The 23,524-nt window shown below is 37.6% G+C and overlaps 1 protein-coding gene across 5 annotated transcripts in view; it reads right to left on the bottom strand.

The window, feature by feature from the left end:
- nav3 (neuron navigator 3) overlaps positions 1-23,524 on the bottom strand; it is a 524,985-nt gene that overhangs the window by 43,348 nt on the left and 458,113 nt on the right. For all 5 annotated transcript variants that reach the window (XM_061913994.1, XM_061913995.1, XM_061913996.1 and 2 more), the window contains 4 exons: positions 22,473-22,584; positions 22,278-22,405; positions 10,289-10,312; positions 7,773-7,939 (listed from right to left, as the gene is read on the bottom strand). In XM_061913994.1, the coding sequence (XP_061769978.1) occupies positions 7,773-7,939; positions 10,289-10,312; positions 22,278-22,405; positions 22,473-22,584 (431 nt within the window). The remainder of the gene's footprint in view (positions 1-7,772; positions 7,940-10,288; positions 10,313-22,277; positions 22,406-22,472; positions 22,585-23,524) is intronic.

Here is a 23,524-nt window from a genome sequence, read left to right as displayed (position 1 = left end):
TTATGTTTTGTTTGTAATTGTGTGAATGTGCCAAAACATTCACACATATGGTTTTCTACACCAAAATTGATCTATAAATCAACTTCATTTACTTCTGCAGATTTTGTCTACTTGATGTTGATGGTAGTCATGGTGATGCACGGCAAAGTCCCACACACACACTAACACACTTTTACGTATTTCCGACCTTCTTGAGACCTCCCAAAAATGCCTACCTCTTGAGGACCACCCTTTTTATATATATACATATTTTTGTATTTACAACATTAATAATACAAACAAACTATGCAAATACAAAAAAGATCAACTTTTAGTTGATTTTTAAATTTTTTTATGTTTTGTTTGTAATTGTGTGAATGCGCCAAAACATTCACACATATGGTTTTCTACACCAAAATTGATCTATAAATCAACTTCATTTACTTCTGCAGATTTTGTGTACTTGATGTTGATGGTAGTCATGGTGATGCACGGCAAAGTCCCACACACACACTTACACACATTTACGTATTTCCGACCTTCTTGAGACCTCCCAAAAATGCCTACCTCTTGAGGACCACCCTTTTTATATATATAAATATTTAAGTATTTACAACATTAATAATACAAACAAACTATGCAAATACAAAAAAGGTCAACTTTTAGTTGATTTTTTAATGTTTTGTTTGTAATTGTGTGAATGCTCCAAAACATTCACACACAGTTTTCTACACCAAAATTAATCTACTTATCAACTTCAGTTACTTCTCTAGATTTTGTCTACTTGATGTTGATGGTAGTCATGGTGATGCATGGCAAAGTCCCACACACACACACACACACTTACACACATTTACGTATTTCCGACCTTCTTGAGACCTCCCAAAAATGCCTACCTCTTGAAGGCCAACCTTTTTATATGTATAAATATTTTTGTATTCACAACGTTAATAATACAAACAAACTATGCAAGTACAAAAAAGGTCAATTTTAGTTGATTTTTTAATTTGTTTATGTTTTGTTTGTAATTGTGTGAATGCGCCAAAACATTCACACATATGGTTTTCTACACCAAAATTGATCTATATATCAACTTCATTTACTTCTCCAGATTTTGTCTACTTGATGTTGATGGTAGTCATGGTGATGCATGGCAAAGTCCCACACACACACACTTACACACATTTACATATTTCCAACCTTCTTGAGACCTCCCAAAAATGCCTACCTCTTGAGGACCACCCTTTTTATATATATAAATATTTAAGTATTTACAACATTAATAATACAAATAAACTATGCAAATACAAAAAAGGTCAACTCTTAGTTGATTTTTTAATGTTTTGTTTGTAATTGTGTGAATGCTCCAAAACATTCACACACAGTTTTCTACACCAAAATTAATCTACTTATCAACTTCAGTTACTTCTCCAGATTTTGTCTACTTGATGTTGATGGTAGTTATGGTGATGCATGGCAAAGTCCCACACACACACACACATTTACGTATTTCCGACCTTCTTGAGACCTCCCAAAAATGCCTACCTCTTGAAGACCAACCTTTTTATATGTATAAATATTTTTGTATTCACAACATTAATAATACAAACAAACTATGCAAATACAAAAAAGGTCAATTTTAGTAGATTTTTTAATTTGTCTATGTTTTGTTTGTAATTGTGTGAATGCGCCAAAACATTCACACATATGGTTTTCTACACCAAAATTGATCTATATATCAACTTCATTTACTTCTCCAGATTTTGTCTACTTGATGTTGATGGTAGTCATGGTGATGCATGGCAAAGTCCCACACACACACACTTACACACATTTACATATTTCCAACCTTCTTGAGACCTTCCAAAAATCCCTACCTCTTGAGGACCAAACTTTACTAGATATATAATGATTTGTATTTACAACATTAATAATACAGTGGGTACGGAAAGTATTCAGACCCCCTTAAATTTGTTACTCTTTGTTAAATTGCAGCCATGTGCTAAAATAATTTAAGTTAATTTTTTTTTCCTTTTAATGTACACACAGCACCCCATATTGACAGAAAAACATAGAATTGTAGACATTTTTACAGATTTATTAAAAAAGAAAAACTGAAATATCACATGGACATAAGTATTCAGACCCTTTGCTGTGACACTTGTATATTTACCTCAGGTACTGTCCATTTCTTCTGATCATCCATGAGATGGTTCTACACCTTCATTGGAGTCCAGCTGTGTTTAATTCTAATGATTGGACTTGATAAGGAAGCCACACACCTGTCTATATAAGACCTTACAGTCTATATAAGACCTTACAGCTCACAGTGCTTGTCAGAGCAGATGAGAATCATGAGGTCGAAGGAACTGCCTGAAGAGCTCAGAGACAGAATTGTGGCAAGGCACAGATCTGGCCATGGATACAAAAAAATGTCTGCTGCACTTAAAGTTCCCAAGAGCACAGTGGCCTCCATAATCCTTAAATGGAAGACGTATGGGATGACAAGAACTCTTCCAAGAGCTGGCCGTCCAACCAAACTGAGCAATCGGGGGAGAAGAGCCTTGGTGAGAGAGGTAAAGAAGAACCCAATGATCACAGTGGCTGAACTCCAGAGATGCAGTGAGGAGATGGGAGAAAGTTCAAGAAAGTCAACCATCACTGCAGCCCTCCACCAGTCAGGGCTTTATGGCAGAGTGGCCCGATGGAAGCCTCTCCTCAGAGAAAGACACATGAAAGCCAGCATAGAATTTGCCAAAAAAACACATGAAGGACTCCCAGACTATGATAAATAAGTATCTCTGGTCTGATGAGACAAAGATAGAACTTGGCCTTAATTCTAAGCAGTATGTGTGGAGAAAACCAGGCACCGCTCATCCCCTGCCCAACACCATCCCTACAGTCAAGTGTGGTGGTGGGAGCATCATGCTGTGGGGGTGTTTTGCAGCTGCAGGGACAGGACGACTGCTAGCAATTGAAGGAAAGATGAATGCGGCCAAGTACAGAGATATCCTGTAAGAAAACCTTTTCCAGAGTGCTATGGACCTCAGATTGGGCCGACAGTTCACCTTCCAACAAGACAATGACCCTAAGCACACAGCTAAAATGAGGAAGGAGTGGCTTCGGAACAACTCTGTGACTGTTCTTGAACGGCCCAGTCAGAGCCCTGACTTGAACCCAATTGAGCATCTCTGGAGGGACCTCAAAATGGCTGTCCACCAATGTTCACCATCCAACCTGACAGAGCTGGAGAGGATCTGCAAGGAGGAATGGCAGAGGATCCCCAAATCCAGGTGTGAAAAACTAGTTGCATCATTCCCAAGAAGACTCACGGCTGTATTAGCTCAAAAGGGTGCTTCCACTCAATACTGAGCAAAGGGTCTGAATACTTATGTCCATGTGATATTTAAGTCATTCTTTTTTAATAAATTTGTAAAAATGTCTACAATTCTGTGTTTTTATGTCAATATGGGGTGCTGTGTGTACATTAATGAGGAAAAAATGAACTTAAATGATTTTAGCACATGGCTGCGATTTAACAAATAGTAAAACATTTAAGGGGGTCTGAATACTTTCTGTACACACTGTATATGCAAACTATGCAAAATACAAAATATGTCAACTTTAAGTTAATTTTTTTATTGATTTTATGTTTTGTTTTTAATTGTGTGAATGCTCCAAAACATTCACACATGATTTTCTACACCAAAACACACACACACACACACACACACACACACACACACACACACACACACACACACACACGCACACACACACACACACACACACACACACACACTTGTATTTGTCGCTTTCTTGAGACCTCCAAAAAATTCCTACCTCTAGTATTGTGATAAAAGTCGGAATTTTTACTCAACAGCGGTCAAAATTTTACAAGAAAAACTGAACATTAGTGCAATGTTATGATAAAAGTTGGAATTTTATTCAATAAAAGTCGCAATTTTACAGGAAAACTATAAAATTTGGAGCAATATCATAATAAGAATCAGGATTTTACTTCTTACTTTTGTATGCACATTAAAATCAACAACAAAAAAAAAATCCTGACTTTGGAGCAATGTTCACGGACTCTAGTATTTGGCTCTCTATTAGATGCAATGGTTTTCCGTATTGGGACCATGATTTATGTCCTAACTTGTTCACACCTCCTCATATGGAAGCTACTTTTCCTTGTTGATGTCTCAAGAAGGGTAGAAATACGAGAACACACACACACACAAACGCCCTTTTGGGGAAACTTTCCAATCGGTTACCGGGATCTGTGCTTGTAGACCACATGACCGTTTTGCTTTTTCTTTGGCGTCCAAAGGGGGGAGGATTTGCTATCACAAAGGCACTTGCTACACGATGTGGCGTGGTGGTGGTGGGGGAGGGGTTAGAAAGAAAAGGATGGAAAAGGTGAAGTTGGAGGAGAAATAAAGAGGTGAAAGAAAAATGAACATTTGAAGAACAAAAAACGAGACATCCACTAAAATGTACATTTTGTGTGTTTAAACCCGAGTATAAGACGCTCATTTTTCCAACTGTAGACATTTGTGCATGCACACCAGCGAGTGGCACCAAACAACTTTAGAGATGTTTTCCCTGGGCTCTCTCACACAAGCTTTGAACCGGAAGTAGAAGTGGCATTCTGTACTCTAGCCGTCCATAGCGTTTCTACTCATATGGATTCTCCATTCATCACTCCAAGCAACGTTTGGAAGTTTTATAATAGAACTAAAACAATTCTTATTTACTAAACCGCGTGTAAGAATAAAAACTCTTTGTTCGAAAAGCGACCGTCGACAAAACCTAGTTGAGACTTTTGGAGTCCCAGTTGAAAGTACGTACTGCTCTTCTCAATGAGGACGGGGTGCAACCTTATGCGACAATTTAAATACCTTCGAATTTGGTAGTAGCAACTACAACTGAGATGCACGTTACAATCATTAAAGTGGCGTGGGAAAAGTACAACACTTTTAATATTAACACTTTTTGGGCGCAACACAAAACAAAAAAACTAAATAAACTTAACACTACTGCAGAAGTGTACAAACTTTTCGATTTGGGGGGCTGCATTGGCCTAAAAACATTTGGTTGGGGGCCGAAAACATGTTAAGTAACTTAAAAATGTTTTTAAAATAAAAATAAATGTATATACTGTATATATATATATATATATATATATATGAAAAAGGACAGAGTGTATTCAGTGTGTAACGGCACAATGTGTGTGGAACAACACAAAGTGTGTGTTCGTGTACAGTGTGTAACAACACAAAGTGTGTGTTCAGTGGGTAACGGCGAAAAGTGTGTGTTCAGTGTGTAACGGAACAAATAGTGTGTTTAGTGTTTAACAGCACAACTTGTGTGTTCAGTGTGTAACGGCACAAAGTGTGTGTTCGGTGTGTAACGGCACAAGTGTGTGTTCGGTGTGTAAAGGCACAAAGTGTGTGTTCGGTGTGTAAAGGCACAAAGTGTGTGTTCAGTGTGTAACGGCGCAAAGTGTGAGTTCAGTGTCTACCAACACAAAGTGTATAGTCAGTAACGGCACAATGTGTGTGTTCAGTGTGTAACCGCACAAAGTGTATGTTCAGTGTGTAACAACACAAAGTGTATAGTCAGTAACGGCACAATGTGTGTGTTCGGTGTGTAACGGCAAAAAGTGTGTGTTCAGAGTGTACCAACACAAAGTGTATAGTCAGTAACGGCACAATGTGTGTGGTCAGTGTGTAACAGCACAATGTGTGTGTTCAGCGTGTAACAACACAATGTGTGTGTTCAGTGTGTAACGGCACAAAGCGTGTGTTCAGTGTGTAACGGTGCAAAGTGTGTGTTCAGTGTGTAGTGACGCAAAGTGTGTGTTCAGTGTGTAACGGCGTAAAGTGTGTGTTCAGTGTGTAACGGCCATAGTGTGTGTTCAGTGTGTAACGGCACAAAGTGTGTGTTTTGTGTATAACAACACAAAGTGTATAGTCAGTAACAATACAATGTGTGTGTTCATTGTGTAAAGGCACAAAGTGTGTGTTCAGTGGTAACGGTGCAAAGTGTGTGTTCACTGTGTAATGACGCAAAGTGTTTGTTCAGTGTGTAACGGTGCAAAGTGTGTGTTCAGTGTGTAATGACGCAAAATGTGTGTTCAGTGTGTAACGGCGCAAAGTGTGTGTTCAGTGTGTAACGGCCATAGTGTGTGTTCAGTGTGTAACGGCACAAAGTGTGTGTTTTGTGTATAACAACACAAAGAGTATAGTCAGTAACAACGCAATGTGTGTGTTCATTGTGTAAAGGCACAACGTGTGTCTTCAGTGGTAACGGTGCAAAGTGTGTGTTCAGTGTGTAATGATGCAAAGTGTGTGTTCAGTGTGTAACAACACAAAGTGTGTGTTCAGTGGGCAACGGCGCAAAGTGTGTGTTCAGTGTGTAACGGAACAAATAGTGTGTTTAGTGTTTAACAGCACAACGTGTGTGTTCAGTGTGTAACGGCACAAAGTGTGTGTTCGGTGTGTAACGGCACAAGTGTGTGTTCGGTGTGTAAAGGCACAAAGTGTGTGTTCAGTGTGTAACGGCACAATGTGTGTTTTCAGTGTGTAACTGCAAAAAGTGTATGTTCAGTGTGTAACAACACAAAGTGTATAGTCAGTAACGGCACAATGTGTGTGTTCGGTGTGTAACGGCAAAAAGTGTGTGTTCAGAGTGTACCAACACAAAGTGTATAGACAGTAACGGCACAATGTGTGTGGTCAGTGTGTAACAGCACAATGTGTGTGTTCAGTGTGTAACGGCACAAAGCGTGTGTTCAGTGTGCAAAGGCCATAGTGTGTGTTCAGTGTGTAACGGCACAAAGTGTGTGTTTTGTGTATAACAACACAAAGTGTATAGTCAGTAACAACACAATGTGTGTGTTCATTGTGTAAAGGCACAAAGTGTGTGTTCAGTGGTAACGGTGCAAAGTGTGTGTTCAGTGTGTAATGACGCAAAGTGTTTGTTCAGTGTGCAACGGTGCAAAGTGTGTGTTCAGTGTGTAATGACGCAAAGTGTGTGTTCAGTGTGTAACGGCGCAAAGTGTGTGTTGAGTGTGTAACAGCCATAGTGTGTGTTCAGTGTGTAACGGCACAACGTGTGTGTTTTGTGTATAACAACACAAAGTGTATAGTCAGTAAAAACACAATGAGTGTGTGTTCATTGTGTAAAGGCACAAAGTGTGTGTTCAGTGGTAACGGTGCAAAGTGTGTGTTCAGTGTGTAATAACGCAAAGTGTGTGTTCAGTGTGTAACAGTGCAAAGTGTGTGTTCAGTGTGTAACAACACAAAGTGTATAGTCAGTAACCGCACAAAGTGTATGTTCAGTGTGTAACAACACAAAGTGTATAGTCAGTAACGGTACAATGTGTGTGTTCGATGTGTAACGGCACAAAGTGTGTGTTCAGTGTGTAACGGCAAAAAGTGTGTGTTCAGTGTGTACCAACACAAAGTGTATAGTCAGTAACGGCACAATGTGTGTGGTCAGTGTGTAACAGCACAATGTGTGTGTTCAGCTCGTAACAGCACAATGTGTGTGTTCAGTGCGTAACGGCAAAAAGCGTGTGTTCAGTGTGTAACGGTGCAAAGTGTGTGTTCAGTGTGTAATGACGCAAAGTGTGTTCAGTGTGTAACGGCACAAAGCGTGTGTTCAGTGTGTAACGGTGCAATGTGTGTGTTCAGTGTGTAACAACACAAAGTGTGTATTGAGTGTGTAACGGCGCAAAGTGTGTGTTGAGTGTGTAATGGCACAACGTGTGTGTAACAGCTCACTCTGTGGCGGAGGGCGAGGAGTGCAGCGTGGCGATGCTACCCTGCCTGTTGTTGTGCTGCAGTTTGGGCGAGGACGGCACGGCGTCTGCCATCTCTTCCATCTCGTCGACAGCCGACTGAGACTTGGTCTTCTTCTTGCTGAAGGCGTGCTTGAAGGAGCTGCGCAGCTGAAGGCAGAGAGGAGGATAGCACGGAGGTCAATGGCGCGGCCTCTTAAAGCAAGATGGCGGCGTGCGTGCGTGATCTCTGCCGGCGGAGGTAAGAGGAAGGTCAATATCAAGGCCGCAAGTGAAGATGGAAAAGGGTTTAATGTTGGCCAGGCAGCCGTGTCCATGCTGACAAGAGGACGGGAAGAGGGAACCCGGAAAGGAAGGAAGGTACTCGGGAAGGAAGGAAGGAACTCGGGAGGGAAAGAATGAACTCAGGAAGGAACTCAGGAAGGAAGGAAGGAACTTGGGAAGGAAGGAAGGAACTTAGGAAGGAAGAAAGGAACTCAGGAAGGAACTGAGGAAGGAAAGAACTCAGGAAGGAAAGAAGGAACTCGGGAAGGAAGGAAGGAACTCGGGAAGGAAGGAAGGAACTCGGGAAGGAAGGAAGGAACTCAAGAAAGAAGGAAGGAACTCGAGAAGGAAGGAAGGAACTCAGGAAGGAAGGAAATCGGGAAGGAAGGAACAAACTCGGGAGGGAAAGAAGGAACTCAGGAAGGAAAGAAGGAACTCGGGAAGGAAGAAAGGAACTCGGGAAGGAAGAAAGGAACTCAGGAAGGAACTCAAAAAGGAAGGAAGGAAAGCACTCGGGAAAGAAGGAAGGAACCCAGGAAGGAAAGAAGGAACTTGGGAAGGAAGGAAGGAACTCGGGAACTCAGGAAGGAACTCAGGAAGGAAAGAATGAACTGCGGAAGGAAGGAAGGAACTCGGAAAGGAAGGAAGGAACTCAGGAAGGAAGAAAGGAACTCAGGAAAGAAGGAACTCAGGAAGGAACTCGGAAAGGAATGAAGGAACTCAGGAAGGAAGGAACTCAGGAAGGAACTCAGGAAGGAAAGAACTCGGGAAGGAAGGAAGTAAGGAACTCAGGAAGGAAAGAAGGAACTCTGGAAGGAAGGAAGGAACTCAGGAAGGACGGAAGGAAATCAGAAAGGAAGGAGGGAACTCAAGAAAGAAGGAAGGAACTCGAGAAGGAAAAAAGGAACTCAGGAAGGAACTCAAAAAGGAAGGAAGGAAAGCACTCGGGAAAGAAGGAAGGAACCCAGGAAGGAAAGAAGGAACTTGGGAAGGAAGGAAGGAACTCGGGAACTCAGGAAGGAACTCAGGAAGGAAAGAATGAACTGCGGAAGGAAGGAAGGAACTCGGAAAGGAAGGAAGGAACTCAGGAAGGAAGAAAGGAACTCAGGAAAGAAGGAACTCAGGAAGGAACTCGGAAAGGAATGAAGGAACTCAGGAAGGAAGGAACTCAGGAAGGAACTCAGGAAGGAAAGAACTCGGGAAGGAAGGAAGTAAGGAACTCAGGAAGGAAAGAAGGAACTCTGGAAGGAAGGAAGGAACTCAGGAAGGATGGAAGGAAATCAGAAAGGAAGGAGGGAACTCAAGAAAGAAGGAAGGAACTCGAGAAGGAAGGAAGGAACTCAGGAAGGAAAGAATTCGGGAAGGAAGGAAGGAAGGAACACAGGAAGGAAGGAACGAACTCGGGAGGGAAAGAAGGAACTCAGGAAGGAAGGAAGGAACTCAGGAAGGAAGGAAGGAACTCAGGAAGGAACTCAGAAAGGAAGGAAGGAAAGCACTCGGGAAGGAAGGAAGGAACTCAGGAAGGAAAGAAGGAACTTGGGAAGGAAGGAAGGAACTCGGGAAGGAAGGAAAGAACTCAGGAAGGAAAGAATGAACTGCGGAAGGAAGGAAGGAACTCGGAAAGGAAGGAAGGAACTCGGGAAGGAAGAAAGGAACTCAGGAAAGAAGGAACTCAGGAAGGAAAGAATAAACTGCGGAAGGAAGGAAGGAACTCGGAAAGGAATGAAGGAACTCAGGAAGGAAGGAACTCAAGAAGGAAAGAATGAAGAAACGGAGGAACTCAGGAAGGAACTCAGGAAATCAGGAAGGAAGGAACTCAGGTAGGAACTCAGGAAGGAAGAAACTCAAGAAAGAAGGAAGGAACTCGGGAAGGAAGGAAGGAACTTGGAGGACAGGAAGGAAGGGAGTAACTCTGGCAGGAAGGAAGGAAGGAAGAAAGGAACTCAGGAAGGAAGGAACTCAGGAAAGCCCTCAGGAAACCAGGAAGAAAGGAATAAGCTCAGGAAAGAAGGAAGGAAGAAACGAACTCAGGAACAAAGGAACTCGGGAAGGAACTCAAGAAGGAACCTAGGAACTCAGGAAGGAAGGAAGGAAGGAAGAAAGGAAGGAAGGAAGGAAGAAAGGAAGGAAAAAAGAAAGAACTCAGGAAGGAAAGAGGGTCAGGAACTCAGGAAGCTGAGATGATGGTCAAAGCCACTGCACACATTCAAGAAGGCACTGCAGGGCTCCACTGACCTGAGCTGGGATGGAATCAGCCACCTGAAGATGGAGAAGACACTTAGTGTTGAGCGCACACGCACGCACGCACGCACGCACGCACGCACGCACGCACACACACACACGCACACACACACACACACACTTCCACCCATTTGGGCTTTTTCAGGGCCGATACTGATTATTATTAGTCAAGGAGGCCAATACTTGGAGCTGATATTCATTTGCAGTAAAAGATGAATAATATATGTCAGTAAACATTTGGACAAGACTTTACGTTGTTTTTGAACATTATTTTGTAGGAAAGGTGGGACCAGTAGTGACATCATGTTTGATGTGTTACATTTATCATCAAAAACATCTTTATTACGTGTGTCTAAGAAGAAAGTCAACATTTTTTTCAAAATATGGAAAAATATCCTGTGAAAATTGGTCAACATATAAAATTTTGACCATCATGTACTCCATTTTATAACACTTTATGGATTAAATACATTGTAAGGTCTCTGAAATATTGTCAACATTTACATTAAAAACAGTTCTGGGCTCCTTCACGTAGATTATAGTTGAGACATTTCAAGTATGAGAATGTGTGAGCTGCTGCCTGATCTTCTCTACCTATACATTCATCTCACGTTTGTCAACATATTCATATTCATGTCCGTCCATCTCTGTCCCGTTATTTAATAGAATGACGGAACATGAAACTTGTGGCGCTCCTTTCAATGAGCCCAAACTCCGCAAGTTGTGGGCCGAGTCTTGCCGAGCGACTCCATTTCTGCGGTAGGCAAAACAAACAAAACGGGGACCGAGACAACGCTAGTCTACTTTATAAGACCAGCGTCGTCACGGTCCCCGTTTTGTTTGTTTTGGCTAAACAAACAAACGGGGACCGATTTGTTGGTTTTGGAGTTATGTTTATAAAATGTTCATATTGAGTAAAAAAAAAAATGTTTTTGTGTTTGCAAACCTTACAAAAGCTAATGTTTCAAATAAATCTCACAAAGATACATCATTACAGGCATTATTAGACATGTTGCATGTTTAGTTTTGGAGTTACGTTTGTATAATTTTCATATTTAAAATGACAGTCACACTGTCATATTGAGTAAAAAGAAGTTTTTGTGTTTGCAAACCTTCCAAAAGCTCATGTTTCTAGTAAAACTCACAACGATTTATTATTCCTGGCATTATTAGACCTTTTGCATGTGATGTTTAGGAGTTACGTATGTTGGAATACATTTTTATTGCTTTTTCCGCGTTATCTCAGGATTCTAAGAACATTACTGTCACATTGAGTAAAAAACTAATTTTTGTGTTTGCAAACCTTACAAAAACACCAGATTCTAGTAGAACTCACATAGATAAATTATTACAAACATTATTAGACATATTGCATGTTTAGTTTTAGAGTTATGTTTATATAATTGTTATATTTAGAATGACAGTTACATTGTCATATTGAGTAAAAAAATAGTCTTTGTGTTTGCGAACCTTACAAAAGCTTGTGTCTATAGTAAAATTCACAAAGGTACATTATTTAAGGCATTATTAGACATTTTGCATATTTGGTTTAGAGGTTATGTTTGAATGATTTTTTTATTGCTTTTTTTGCATCATCTCAGGATTCTAAGAACTTTACTGTCATATCGAGTAAAAAACTAATTTTTGTGTTTGCAAACCTTACAAAAGCACTTGTTTCTAGTAAAACTCACATAGATACATTATTACAGAGATTATTAGACATATTGCATGTTTGGTTTTGGAGTTATGTTTATATAATTGTCATATTTAGAATGACAGTTTTACTATCATATTGAGTAAAAAAAAGTTTTTGTGTTTGCAAACCTTACAAAAGCTCATGTTTCTAGTAAAACTCACAACGATGTATTATTACAGGCATTATTAGATATTTTGCATGTTTGGTTTAGGAGTTATGTTTGAATACATTTTTATTGTTTTTTTTGCATTATCTCAGGAGTCTAAGAACATTACTGTCATATTGAGTAAAACAAAACTAAAGATTGTGTTTGCAAACCTTAAAAAAGCACATGTTTCTAGTAAAACTCACAACGATACATTATTCCAGGCAATATTAGACATTTTGCATGTTTGGTTTTGGAGTTGTGTTCACATAATTGTCATATTTAGAATGACAGTTACACTGTCATATTGATAAAAAATATATTTATTGTGTTTGCAAACCTTACAAAAGCTCAGGTTTCTAGTAAATTCACAAAGGTACATTATTCCAGGAATTATTAGACATTTTGCACGTTTGGTTTAGGAGTAATGTTTGAATAATTTTTTATTGCTTTTTTTGCATTATCTCAGGATTCTAAAAACATTACTGTCATATTGAGTAAAAAACAACAACACATTTTCGTGTTTGCAAACCTTGTAAAATAATTTGTTTCTAGTAAAACTCAAATAGATACATTATTACAGACATTATTAGACATTTTGCATGTTTAGTTTAGGAGTTATTTTAGAATAAATTTGTATTGCTTTTTTCACATCATCTCAGGATTCTAAGAACAATACTGTCATATCAAGGAAAAAACAAATTTTTGTCTTTGCAAACCTTACAAAAGCACCGGATTCTAGTAGAACTCACATTAATACATTATTACAGACATTATTAGACGTATTTCATGATTGGTTTAGTTTTTTAGTTTGCAAACCTTACAAAAGCTCATGTTTCTAGTAAAACTCACAAAGGTACATTATTTCAGGCATTATTAGACATTTTGCATGTTTAGTTTAAAAGTTATTTTTAAAAAACTGTCATATTTTGTGTGACAGTTATACTATCATATTGACAAAAAAACTATTATTTTTCTGTCTTTGCAAACCTTATGAAAAATATTTTTTCTATTAAAACTCACAACGATTCATTATTCCAGGCATTATTAGACATTTCGCATGTTTGGTTTTTGCATTATCTCAGGATTCTAAGAACATTACTGTCATATTGAGTAAAAAAACAAATTTTTGTGTTTGCAAACATTACAAAAGCACCGGATTCTAGTAGAACTCACATTAATACATTATTACAGACATTATTAGACATATTTCATGTTTGGTTTAGTTTTTTAGTTTGCAAACCTTACAAAAGCTCATGTTTCTAATAAAAATCACAAAAGTATATTATTTCAGGCATTATTAGACATTTTGCATGTTTGGTTTAGGAGTTATGTTTAAATAACTGTCATATTTTGTATGGCAGTTATACTATCATATTGACGAAAAAAATTTATTTTTCTGTCTTTGCAAACCTTATGAAAAATATTTTTCTATTAAAACTCACAACGATTCATTATTCCGGGGATTATTAGACATTTCGCATGTTTGGTTTTCGCATTATCTCAGGATTCTAAGAACATTACTGTCATATTGAGTAAAAAAAAACACATTTTTGTGTTTGCAAACCTTACAAAAGCATTTGTTTCTAGTAGAACCCACATTGATACATTATTACAGACATTATTAGATGTATTGCATGTTTAGTTTTGGAGTTATGTTTATATAACTGTCATTATTAGAATGACAGTTACGCTGTCATATTGAGAAAAAAAATAGTTTTTGTGTTTGCAAACCTTACAAAAGCTCATGTTTCTAGGAAATCTCACAGAGATACATTATTACAGGCATTATTAGACATTTTGCATGTTTAGTTTTGGAGTTATGTTTGTATAATTTTCATATTTAGAATGACAGTTACACTGTCATATTGAGTAAAAAAATAGTCTTTGTGTTTGCAAACCTGACAAAAGCTCGTGTTTATAGTAAAATTCACAAAGGTACATTATTTAAGACATTATTAAACATTTTGCATATTTATGTTTGAATGATTTTTATTGCTTTTTTTGCATTATCTCAGGATTCTAAGAACATTACTGTCATATCGAGTAATAAACACATGTTTGTGTTTGCAAACCTTACAAAAGCACTTGTTTCTAGTAGAACCCACATAGATACATTAATACAATTACACTGTCATATTGAGTAAAAAAAGTTTTTGTGTTTGCAAACCTTACAAAAGCTCATGTTTCTAGTAAAACTCAAGATTTATTATGACAGGCATTATTAGATATTTTGCATGTTTGGTTTAGGAGTGATGTTTGAATACATTTTCATTGCTTTTTTTTGCATTATCTCAGGATTCTAAGAACATTACTGTCATATCGAGTAAAAAACAAATTTTTGTCTTTGCAAACCTTACAAAAGCACCGGATTCTAGTAGAACTCACATTAATACATTATTACAGACATTATTAGACGTATTTCATGATTGGTTTAGTTTTTTAGTTTGCAAACATTACAAAAGCTCATGTTTCTAGTAAAACTCACAAAGGTACATTATTTCAGGCATTATTAGACATTTTGCAAGTTTAGTTTAAGAGTTATGTTTAAATAACTGTCATATTTTGTATGACAGTTATACTATCATATTGACAAAAAAAAAACTATTATTTTTCTGTCTTTGCAAACCTTATGAAAAATATTTTTTCTATTAAAACTCACAACGATTCATTATTCCAGGCATTATTAGACATTTCGCATGTTTGGTTTTCACATTATCTCAGGATTCCAAGAACATTACTGTCATATTGAGTAAAAAAACACATTTTTGTGTTTGCAAACATTACAAAAGCACCGGATTCTAGTAGAACTCACATTAATACATTATTACAGACATTATTAGACATATTTCATGTTTGGTTTAGTTTTTTAGTTTGCAAACCTTACAAAAGCTCGTGTTTCTAGTAAAAATCACAAAAGTATATTATTTCAGGCATTATTAGACATTTTGCATGTTTGGTTTAGGAGTTATGTCTAAATAACTGTCATATTTTGTATGGCAGTTATACTATATTGACAAAAAAAATATTTTCTGTCTTTGCAAACCTTATCAAAAATATTTTTCTATTAAAATCACAACGATTCATTATTCCAGGCATTATTAGACATTTCGCATGTTTGGTTTACTGTCATATTGAGTAAAAAAAAACACATTTTTGTGTTTGCAAACCTTACAAAAGCATTTGTTTGTAGTAGAACCCACATAGATACATTATTACAGACATTATTAGATGTATTGCATGTTTGGTTTTGGAGTTATGTTTATATAACTGTCATTATTAGAATGACAATTACACTGTCATATTGAGAAAAAAAAAATAGTTTTTGTGTTTGCAAACCTTACAAAAGCTCATGTTTCTAGGAAATCTCACAGAGATACATTATTACAGGCATTATTAGACATATTGCATGTTTAGTTTTGGAGTTACATTTGTATAAGTTCCATATTTAGAATGACAGTCACACTGTCATATTGAGTAAAAAAAGTTTTTGTGTTTGCACACCTTCCAAAAGCTCATGTTTCTGGTAAAACTTGCGATTTATTATTCCTGGCATTATTAGACCTTTCGCATGTTTGGTTTAGGAGTATATATGTTGGAATACATTTTTATTGCTTTTTCCACGTAATCTCAGGATTCTAAGAACATTACTGTCATATTGAGTAAAAAACGAATTTTTGTGTTTGCAAACCTTACAAAAACACCAGATTCTAGTAGAACTCACATAGATACATTATTACAGACATTATTAGATATTTTGCATGTTTGGTTTAGGAGTGATGTTTGAATACATTTTCATTGCTTTTTTTTGCATTATCTCAGGATTCTAAGAACATTACTGTCATATCGAGTAAAACAAAACTAAACATTGTGTTTGCAAACCTTAAAAAAGCACATGTTTCTAGTAAAACTCACAAATATACATTATTCCAGGCATTATGAGACATTTTGCATGTTTGGTTTAGGGCAGTGGTTCTTAACCTGGGTTCAATCGAACCCTAGGGGTTCGGTGAGTCGGCCTCAGAGGTTCGGCGGAGTCTCCGCCGCGGAGGTGAACACAAACCCGACTTATCGTGTAAATAAAAACTTCTCCCTATCGGCGTATTATGTATACGACCCAAACAATGTTTCCTCTAATGTTCCATCGGATTTGCAGGTGTGTAATTAGTTGTGAGTTCATGCACTGTGTTGGTTTTGTTCTTTGAACAAGCTGATGTTCATGCACGGTTCATTTGGTGCACCCGTAAAAAAAACCATATAACTTTGTCTTGAATTTGAAAAAAAGAAAACGATTTTTCACAAAAGAAGGGTTCGGTGAATGCTCATATGAAACTGGTGGGGTTCGGTACCTCCAACAAGTTTAAGAAACACTGGTTTAGGAGTTATGTTGGAATATCTTTTATTGCTTTTTTTTTGCATTATCTCAGAATTCAAAGAACATTATTGTCATATTGAGTAAAAAAAACTAATTATTGTGTTTTCAAACCTTAAAAAAAGCACGTTTCCATTAAAACTCACAAAGATACATTATTCCATCCAATATTAGACATTTTGCATTTTTGGTTTTAGAGTTATGTTTATATAATTGTCATATTTAGAATGACAGTTCCACTGTCGTATTGAGTAAAAAAATAGTTTTTGTGTTTGCAAACCTTACAAAAGCTCATGTTTCTATTACAACTCATAATGATTTATTATTCCAGGCATTATTAGACATTTTGCATGTTTGTTTTAATAGTTATGTTTAAATAACTGTCATATTTGGCAAACACATTTTTGTCTTTGCAAACCTTATGAAAGATATTTTTTTTAAATTAAAACTCACAACCATTCATTATTCAAGGCATTATTAGACATTTTGCATGTTTGATTTAGGAGTTATGTTGAAATATTTTTCATTGCTTTTTTTGCATTATCTCAGGATTCTAAGAACATTACTGTCATATCGAGTAAAACAAAACTAAATATTGTGTTTACAAACCTTAAAAAAGCACATGTTTCTAGTAAAACTCAAAAATATACATTATTCCAGGCATTATGAGACATTTTGCATGTTTGGTTTAGGGCAGTGGTTCTTAACCTGGGTTCAATCGAACCCTAGGGGTTCGGTGAGTCGGCCTCAGAGGTTCGGCGGAGTCACCGCCGCGGAGGTGAACACAAACCCGACTTATCGTGTAAATAAAAACTTCTCCCTATCGGCGTATTATGTATACGACCCAAACAATGTTTCCTCTAATGTTCCATCGGATTTGCAGGTGTGTAATTAGTTGTGAGTTCATGCACTGTGTTGGTTTTGTTCTTTGAACAAGCTGATGTTCATGCACGGTTCATTTTGTGCACCAGTAAAAAAAACCATATAACTTTGTCTTGAATTTGAAAAAAAGAAAACGATTTTTCACGAAAGAAGGGTTCGGTGAATGCTCATATGAAACTGGTGGGGTTCGGTACTTCCAACAAGATTAAGAAACACTGGTTTAGGAGTTATGTTGGAATATCTTTTATTGCTTTTTTTTGTATTATCTCAGAATTCTAAGAACATTATTGTCATATTGAGTAAAACAAAACTAATTATTGTGTTTTCAAACCTTAAAAAAAGCATGTGTTTCCATTAAAACTCACAAAGATACATTATTCCAGGCAATATTAGGCATTTTGCATGTTTGGTTTTAGAGTTATGTTTATATAATTGTCATATTTAGAATGACAGTTCCACTGTCGGATTGAGTAAAAAAAATAGTTTTTGTGTTTGCAAACCTTACAAAAGCTCGTGTTTCTATTACAACTCACAATGATTTATTATTCCAGGCATTATTAGACATTTTGCATGTTTGTTTTAATAGTTATATTTAAATAACTGTCATATTTTGTATGACAGTTTTACTGTCATAATGACAAAAAAAGCAAACACATTTTTGTCTTTGCAAACCTTATGAAAGATTTTTTTTTTAATTAAAACTCACAACCATTCATTATTCCAGGCATTATTAGACATTTTGCATGTTTGGTTTAGGAGTTATGTTGAAATATTTTTCATTGCTTTTTTTGCATTATCTCAGGATTCTAAGAACACTACTGTCAGTCATATTGAGTAAAGAAAAAATATTTTTTGTGTTTGCAAACCTTATAAAAGCACATGTTTTTAGTAAATCTCACAGAGATATATTATTCCAGGCATTATTAGACATTTTGCATTTTTGGTTTAGGAGTTATGTTTGAATAATTTTTGTATTGCTTTTTTCGCATTATCTCAGGATTCTAAGAACATTACAGTCATATTGAGTAAAAAAACAATTGTTTGTGTTTACAAACCTTACAAAAGCATTGGTTTCTTGTAGAACTCACATAGATACAATATTACAGGCATTATTAGACATTTTGCATGTTTGGTTTAAGAGTTATGTTTGAATAACTTTCATATTGAGTGGGACAGTTATACGGTCATATTGAGTAATACAACTATTGTTGTATTTGCAAACCTTACAAAAGCACCGGATTCTAGTAGAACTCGCATAGATATATTATTACAGACATTATTAGACATATGGTTTATTTGGTTTTGGAGTTATTATGATATAATTGTCATATTTAGAATGTGCTTTATAAATAAAGTTGATTTGATTTGATATTTAGAATGCACTGTCATATTGAGAAAAAAATTGTTTGTGTGTTTTCAAACCTTACAAAAGCTCATGTTTTTAGTCAAATTCACAAATGTACATTATTTCAGGCATTATTAGACATTTTGAATATTTGGTTTAGGAGATATGTTTGAATATATTTTTATTGTTTTTTTTTCGCATTATCTCAGGATTCTAAGAACATTACTGTCATATTAAGTAAAAAAAATAATTTTTGTGTTTTCAAACCTTACAAAAGCTCATGTTTTTAGTCAAATTCACAAATGTACATTATTTCAGGGATTATTAGACATTTTGCATATTTGGTTTAGGAGATATGTTTGAATATATTTTTATTGTTTTTTTTCGCATTATCTCAGGATTCTAAGAACATTACTGTCATATTAAGAAAAAAAAAGAATTTTTGTGTTTGCAAACCTTACAAAAGTACTTGTTTCTAGTAGAACTCCCTTAGATACATTATTTCCGGCATTATTAGACATTTTGAAGGTTTGGTTTAGGAGTTAAGTATGTCATGTTTTGTATGACAGTTATACTGTCATATTGACAAAAACAACCAATTTTTGTGTTTGCAAACCTTATGAAAGATAATTATTCTATTAAAACTCACAACGATTCATTATTCCGGGCATTGTGAGACATTTTGCATGTTTGGTTTAGTAGTTATGTTGGAATAATTTTTATTGCGTTTTTTGCATTATCTCAGGATTCTAAGAACATTACTGTCATATTGAGTAAAAAACTAATTTTTGTGTTTGCAAACCTAACAAAAGCATTTGTTTCGAGTAAAACTCACAAAGTTACATAATCTCAGGCATTATTAGACATATTGCATATTTGGTTTTGGGGTTATGTTTATGGCCCTGTGATGAGGTGGCGACTTGTCCAGGGTGAACACCGCCTTCCGCCCGATTGTAGCTGAGATAGGCGCCAGCGCCCCCCGCCACCCCAAAGGAAAATAAGCGGTAGGAAATGGATGGATGGGTTATGTTTATATACTTGAAATATTTAGAATGACAGTTACACTTTCATATTGAGTAAAAAAAAATAGTTTTTGTGTTTGCAAACCTGACAAAAGCATTTGTTTCTAGTAAAACCCACATAGATACATTATTACAAGCATATGTTTCATGTACCCTAAGATTTCAGTTCTTTGCATATTTGCCAACCTTGAGACCTCCGATTTCGGGAGATGGGGGGTGGGGGGGCGTTGTTGGGGCAATCTCCGCATCCGGGAACATATCCTTCACGGATTTGTTGCAGACATCCGCAAATGAGAACGGGATGTTGCTTCCAGCTATCAGCATAGCCATTTTTGTCTCAGCATAAGATACACCATCGGGTCTCCATTTTGCGAGGTGGCCCATAATACTGGGTTTTGAACGATGCTGCGCTGCGGACGCTTTGTGCTTCGCTGACCGTTCATGGCTGAGTATATCCGTTCGTCCAAAATTTCTGCAAAATTTACAGGCAACATAACCCTTTCCCTTTCGAACTCTCCTGGATAAACTGAAATTCTTGTTTCCAATCGTTCTGGAACTTGCAAGCGTATTTCTTCATTTTGCTCGTCGACGGTGTAATATATTGGGTTGGAGTCAATAACCAGGCGACTTGATAAAGTTACGTCTCTTTAATGTGGGCTTCAGAACAGACTCCTTAATACATGTTCCTTGACTGAACTTAAATGTAGAATATATTTATACTATTCATATATTATATATATATTATATATATTAGAGATGCGGGGGTTTGCGGTCTCATCCGTGGACGAAAAAAATTGATTTTAATTAGATTTGGGGCGGGTGGCGGTTGAACCATCCGGAAATATTTGATATACATGGTTCTGGGATCGGTATTCCTTGTCATTCAAAGAGCCATTTAAGACCCGTGTCACAAAGCGAAGAAGACAATAGGAGACGCTAATATTCTCTAGAATGACTGCCGGCAGTCACCCAGATATTAAGTATTAGGGCGTGCTATGAAGTCATTGACTTTGTCGCCCTCTACAGCATGTACGATATGCTTGTCAGTCCAGCATCATGTTGTGTGTGGCTTCCGCGGCAACACGCACACGACTGCAAGGCATACTGGGTGACACAGAGTACACTAATGGTTGTGATATAAACAATTTTAACACTCTTAGTAATATGCGCCACGCTGTGAAGCCACACCAAACAAGATTGACAAACACATTTCGGGTGGACATCCTCCCAGTAACACAACATAAACGCAACACAACAAATACCCAGAATCTTTTGTATCCATGACACTACCTGACTATTTTATACACCCCGCCACCCCCCACGCTGTAAAATATATTCAGGAAATCTCACGGATACAAAGGATTCTGGGTATTTGTTGTGTTGCGTTTATGTTGTGTTACTGTGAGGATGTTCTCCCGAAATGTGTTTGTCAATCTTGTTTGGTGTGGCTTCACAGCGTGGCGCATATTAGTAAGTGTTAAAGTTTTTTATATAACAACCATGTACTCTGTGTCACCCAGGATGCCTTTCAATCTTGTACGTGCGTTTGCGGAAGCTGCACACAACATGTTGCCGGACTAACAATCGGTGTGTACATGTTGTTGAAGGTGTCTAAGGCAATGACTTCACAGCATACCCATATCTTTGTCATCAGGATGAACACCAGTTGGATAATCGCGAGAACGTTAGCGGCTCCAATTGTCTTCGTTACTCTGTAAAACGGGTATAGATAGCTCTGTGAGTGGTAAAGGTGGCCAAGCTCTCATGTAATACAGCGGGCGGGTGGCGGGCGGTTGCGTTTCTGATCAAATGTTGGTTCGGGTGGACGGGGGGTGGATGACGACTTTGGTGATGCGGTTGCGGATGATATAATTGCCTAGCCGCGCATCTCTATAACATATTATATTATTTATTATTATTATTGTTTATTGTGAGCGGAGCGGACTATGGTGCTGAATATCCCCCAGGGATCAATAAAGTACATTCTATTCTATTCTATGTACAGTAGATGGCAGTATTGTCCTGTTTAAAAGGGTCACAACATTGCTTTGTCAGGTTCTCATGAAGCTGGCGGGGGTGTGGCCTCCGGCTCCGCCTGAATTTCGGGAGATTTTCGGGAGAAAATTTGTCCCGGAAGGTTTTCGGGAGAGGCGCTGAATTTCGGGACTCTCCTGGAAAATCCGTGAGGGTTGGCAAGTATGCTTGTTTGTGCAAATGAAGCATGAATTAATCCCTTCATCAAGCTGCACCCAGTAGATTGCTAAGGATGCAGACGCGTTTTTAAAAAAGCAAGCAAAGGAAGACACGCGAGTCATTTTTCCAGAGATAAGTACGTGTGAGGGGATTTCGGGCCGTTCTTTTGAGTCCGTGCCTGGGATTAAAAGCCTTTTTAAAAAAGCACTTTGACAGCGAATGGAGAGTGTTTGCTACTTCCAGCCCCCCGGAGTCAAGAAGCACTCGTCTAACACTTTCACTTGCAGACGTCAGCCCCGCCGTTTTTTTTTTTGCAGCATGAACTCACCCAGTTCTTCTTCTTCTTCTTGTTCTTGTCCTCGCCGTCCTTGCCCAGGCTGCCCATGCTGGAGTGGCTGGCCGCGCTGTTGATGCTGGACATGCTCTCTGACGAGTGCTGCCGTCTGATGCGCAGATCTGTCAGACGCAGCGGGATTTGTTATCGTTCCGCGTGAGCGTCCCCGTATCACTGGCCCGGGGCTACCTTTGTGCTGGTGGTCCGGGCCGTTGAGCGCCACCTGTATGGCCGTCTGGGCGTCGGTGTTCTGGGTCTTCAGCGACTCTATGGTCTCCCTCAGCTCGACCAATTCGGACTCCTGAGGGAAAAGAAGGACACTGTTCATTGTGAGCATGTACAAAACCCAAAATCAATGAAGTTGTCATGTTATGTAGATCAGTGGTCCCGTGGCTCGATTGGTACCGGGCCGCAGAAGAATTTTTTATTAATTTTTCTTTAAAAAATATAAATAATAATAATAAAAAAAAAAAAATGTATATAAATATTTTTTATAATTAAATCAACATAAAAAACACAATATACACTTACAATTAGTGCACCAACCACAAAAACCCCCCTTTTTCATGACAAAAACTTCCCTTTTTCATGACAAATTATTAAGCGTTAACCGGTCCGCGGATACAAAAAGGTTGGGGACCACTGATGTAGATGGTAAATAAAAACAGAATACAACTTCCAAACCCTGTTTCCATATGAGTTGGGAAATTGTGTTAGATGTAAATATAAACGGAATACAACGATTTGCAAATCATTTTCAACCCATATTCAATTTAATATGCTACAAAGACAACATATTTGATGTTCAAACTGATAAACATTTTTTTGTTGTTGCAAATAATCATTGACTTTCAATGACAAAGAAGTTGGGAAAGGTGGCAATAAATACTGATAAAGTTGAGGAATGCTCATCGAACACTTATTTGGAACATCCCACAGGTGTGCAGGCTAATTGGGAACAGGTGGGTGCCATGATTGGGTATAAAAACAGCTTCCCAAAAAAGTGCTCGGTCTTTCACAAGAAAGGATGGGGCGAGGTACACCCCTTTGTCCACAACTGCGTGAGCAAATAGTCAAACAGTTTAAGAACAACGTTTCTCAAAGTGCAGTTGCAAGAAATTTAGGGATTTCAACATCTACGGTCCATAATATCTTCAAAGCCTTTAGAGAATCTGGAGAAATCACTCCACGTAAGCGGCATGGCCGGAAACCAATATTGAATGACCGTGACTTTCGATCCT

The sequence above is a fragment of the Nerophis ophidion genome, linkage group LG10, assembly GCF_033978795.1.
Source record: "Nerophis ophidion isolate RoL-2023_Sa linkage group LG10, RoL_Noph_v1.0, whole genome shotgun sequence".
Lineage (NCBI taxonomy): Eukaryota > Metazoa > Chordata > Actinopteri > Syngnathiformes > Syngnathidae > Nerophis > Nerophis ophidion.
The sequence above is the reverse complement of the archived record's forward strand: the minus strand, read 5'-3'. Positions and strand labels throughout refer to the sequence as shown.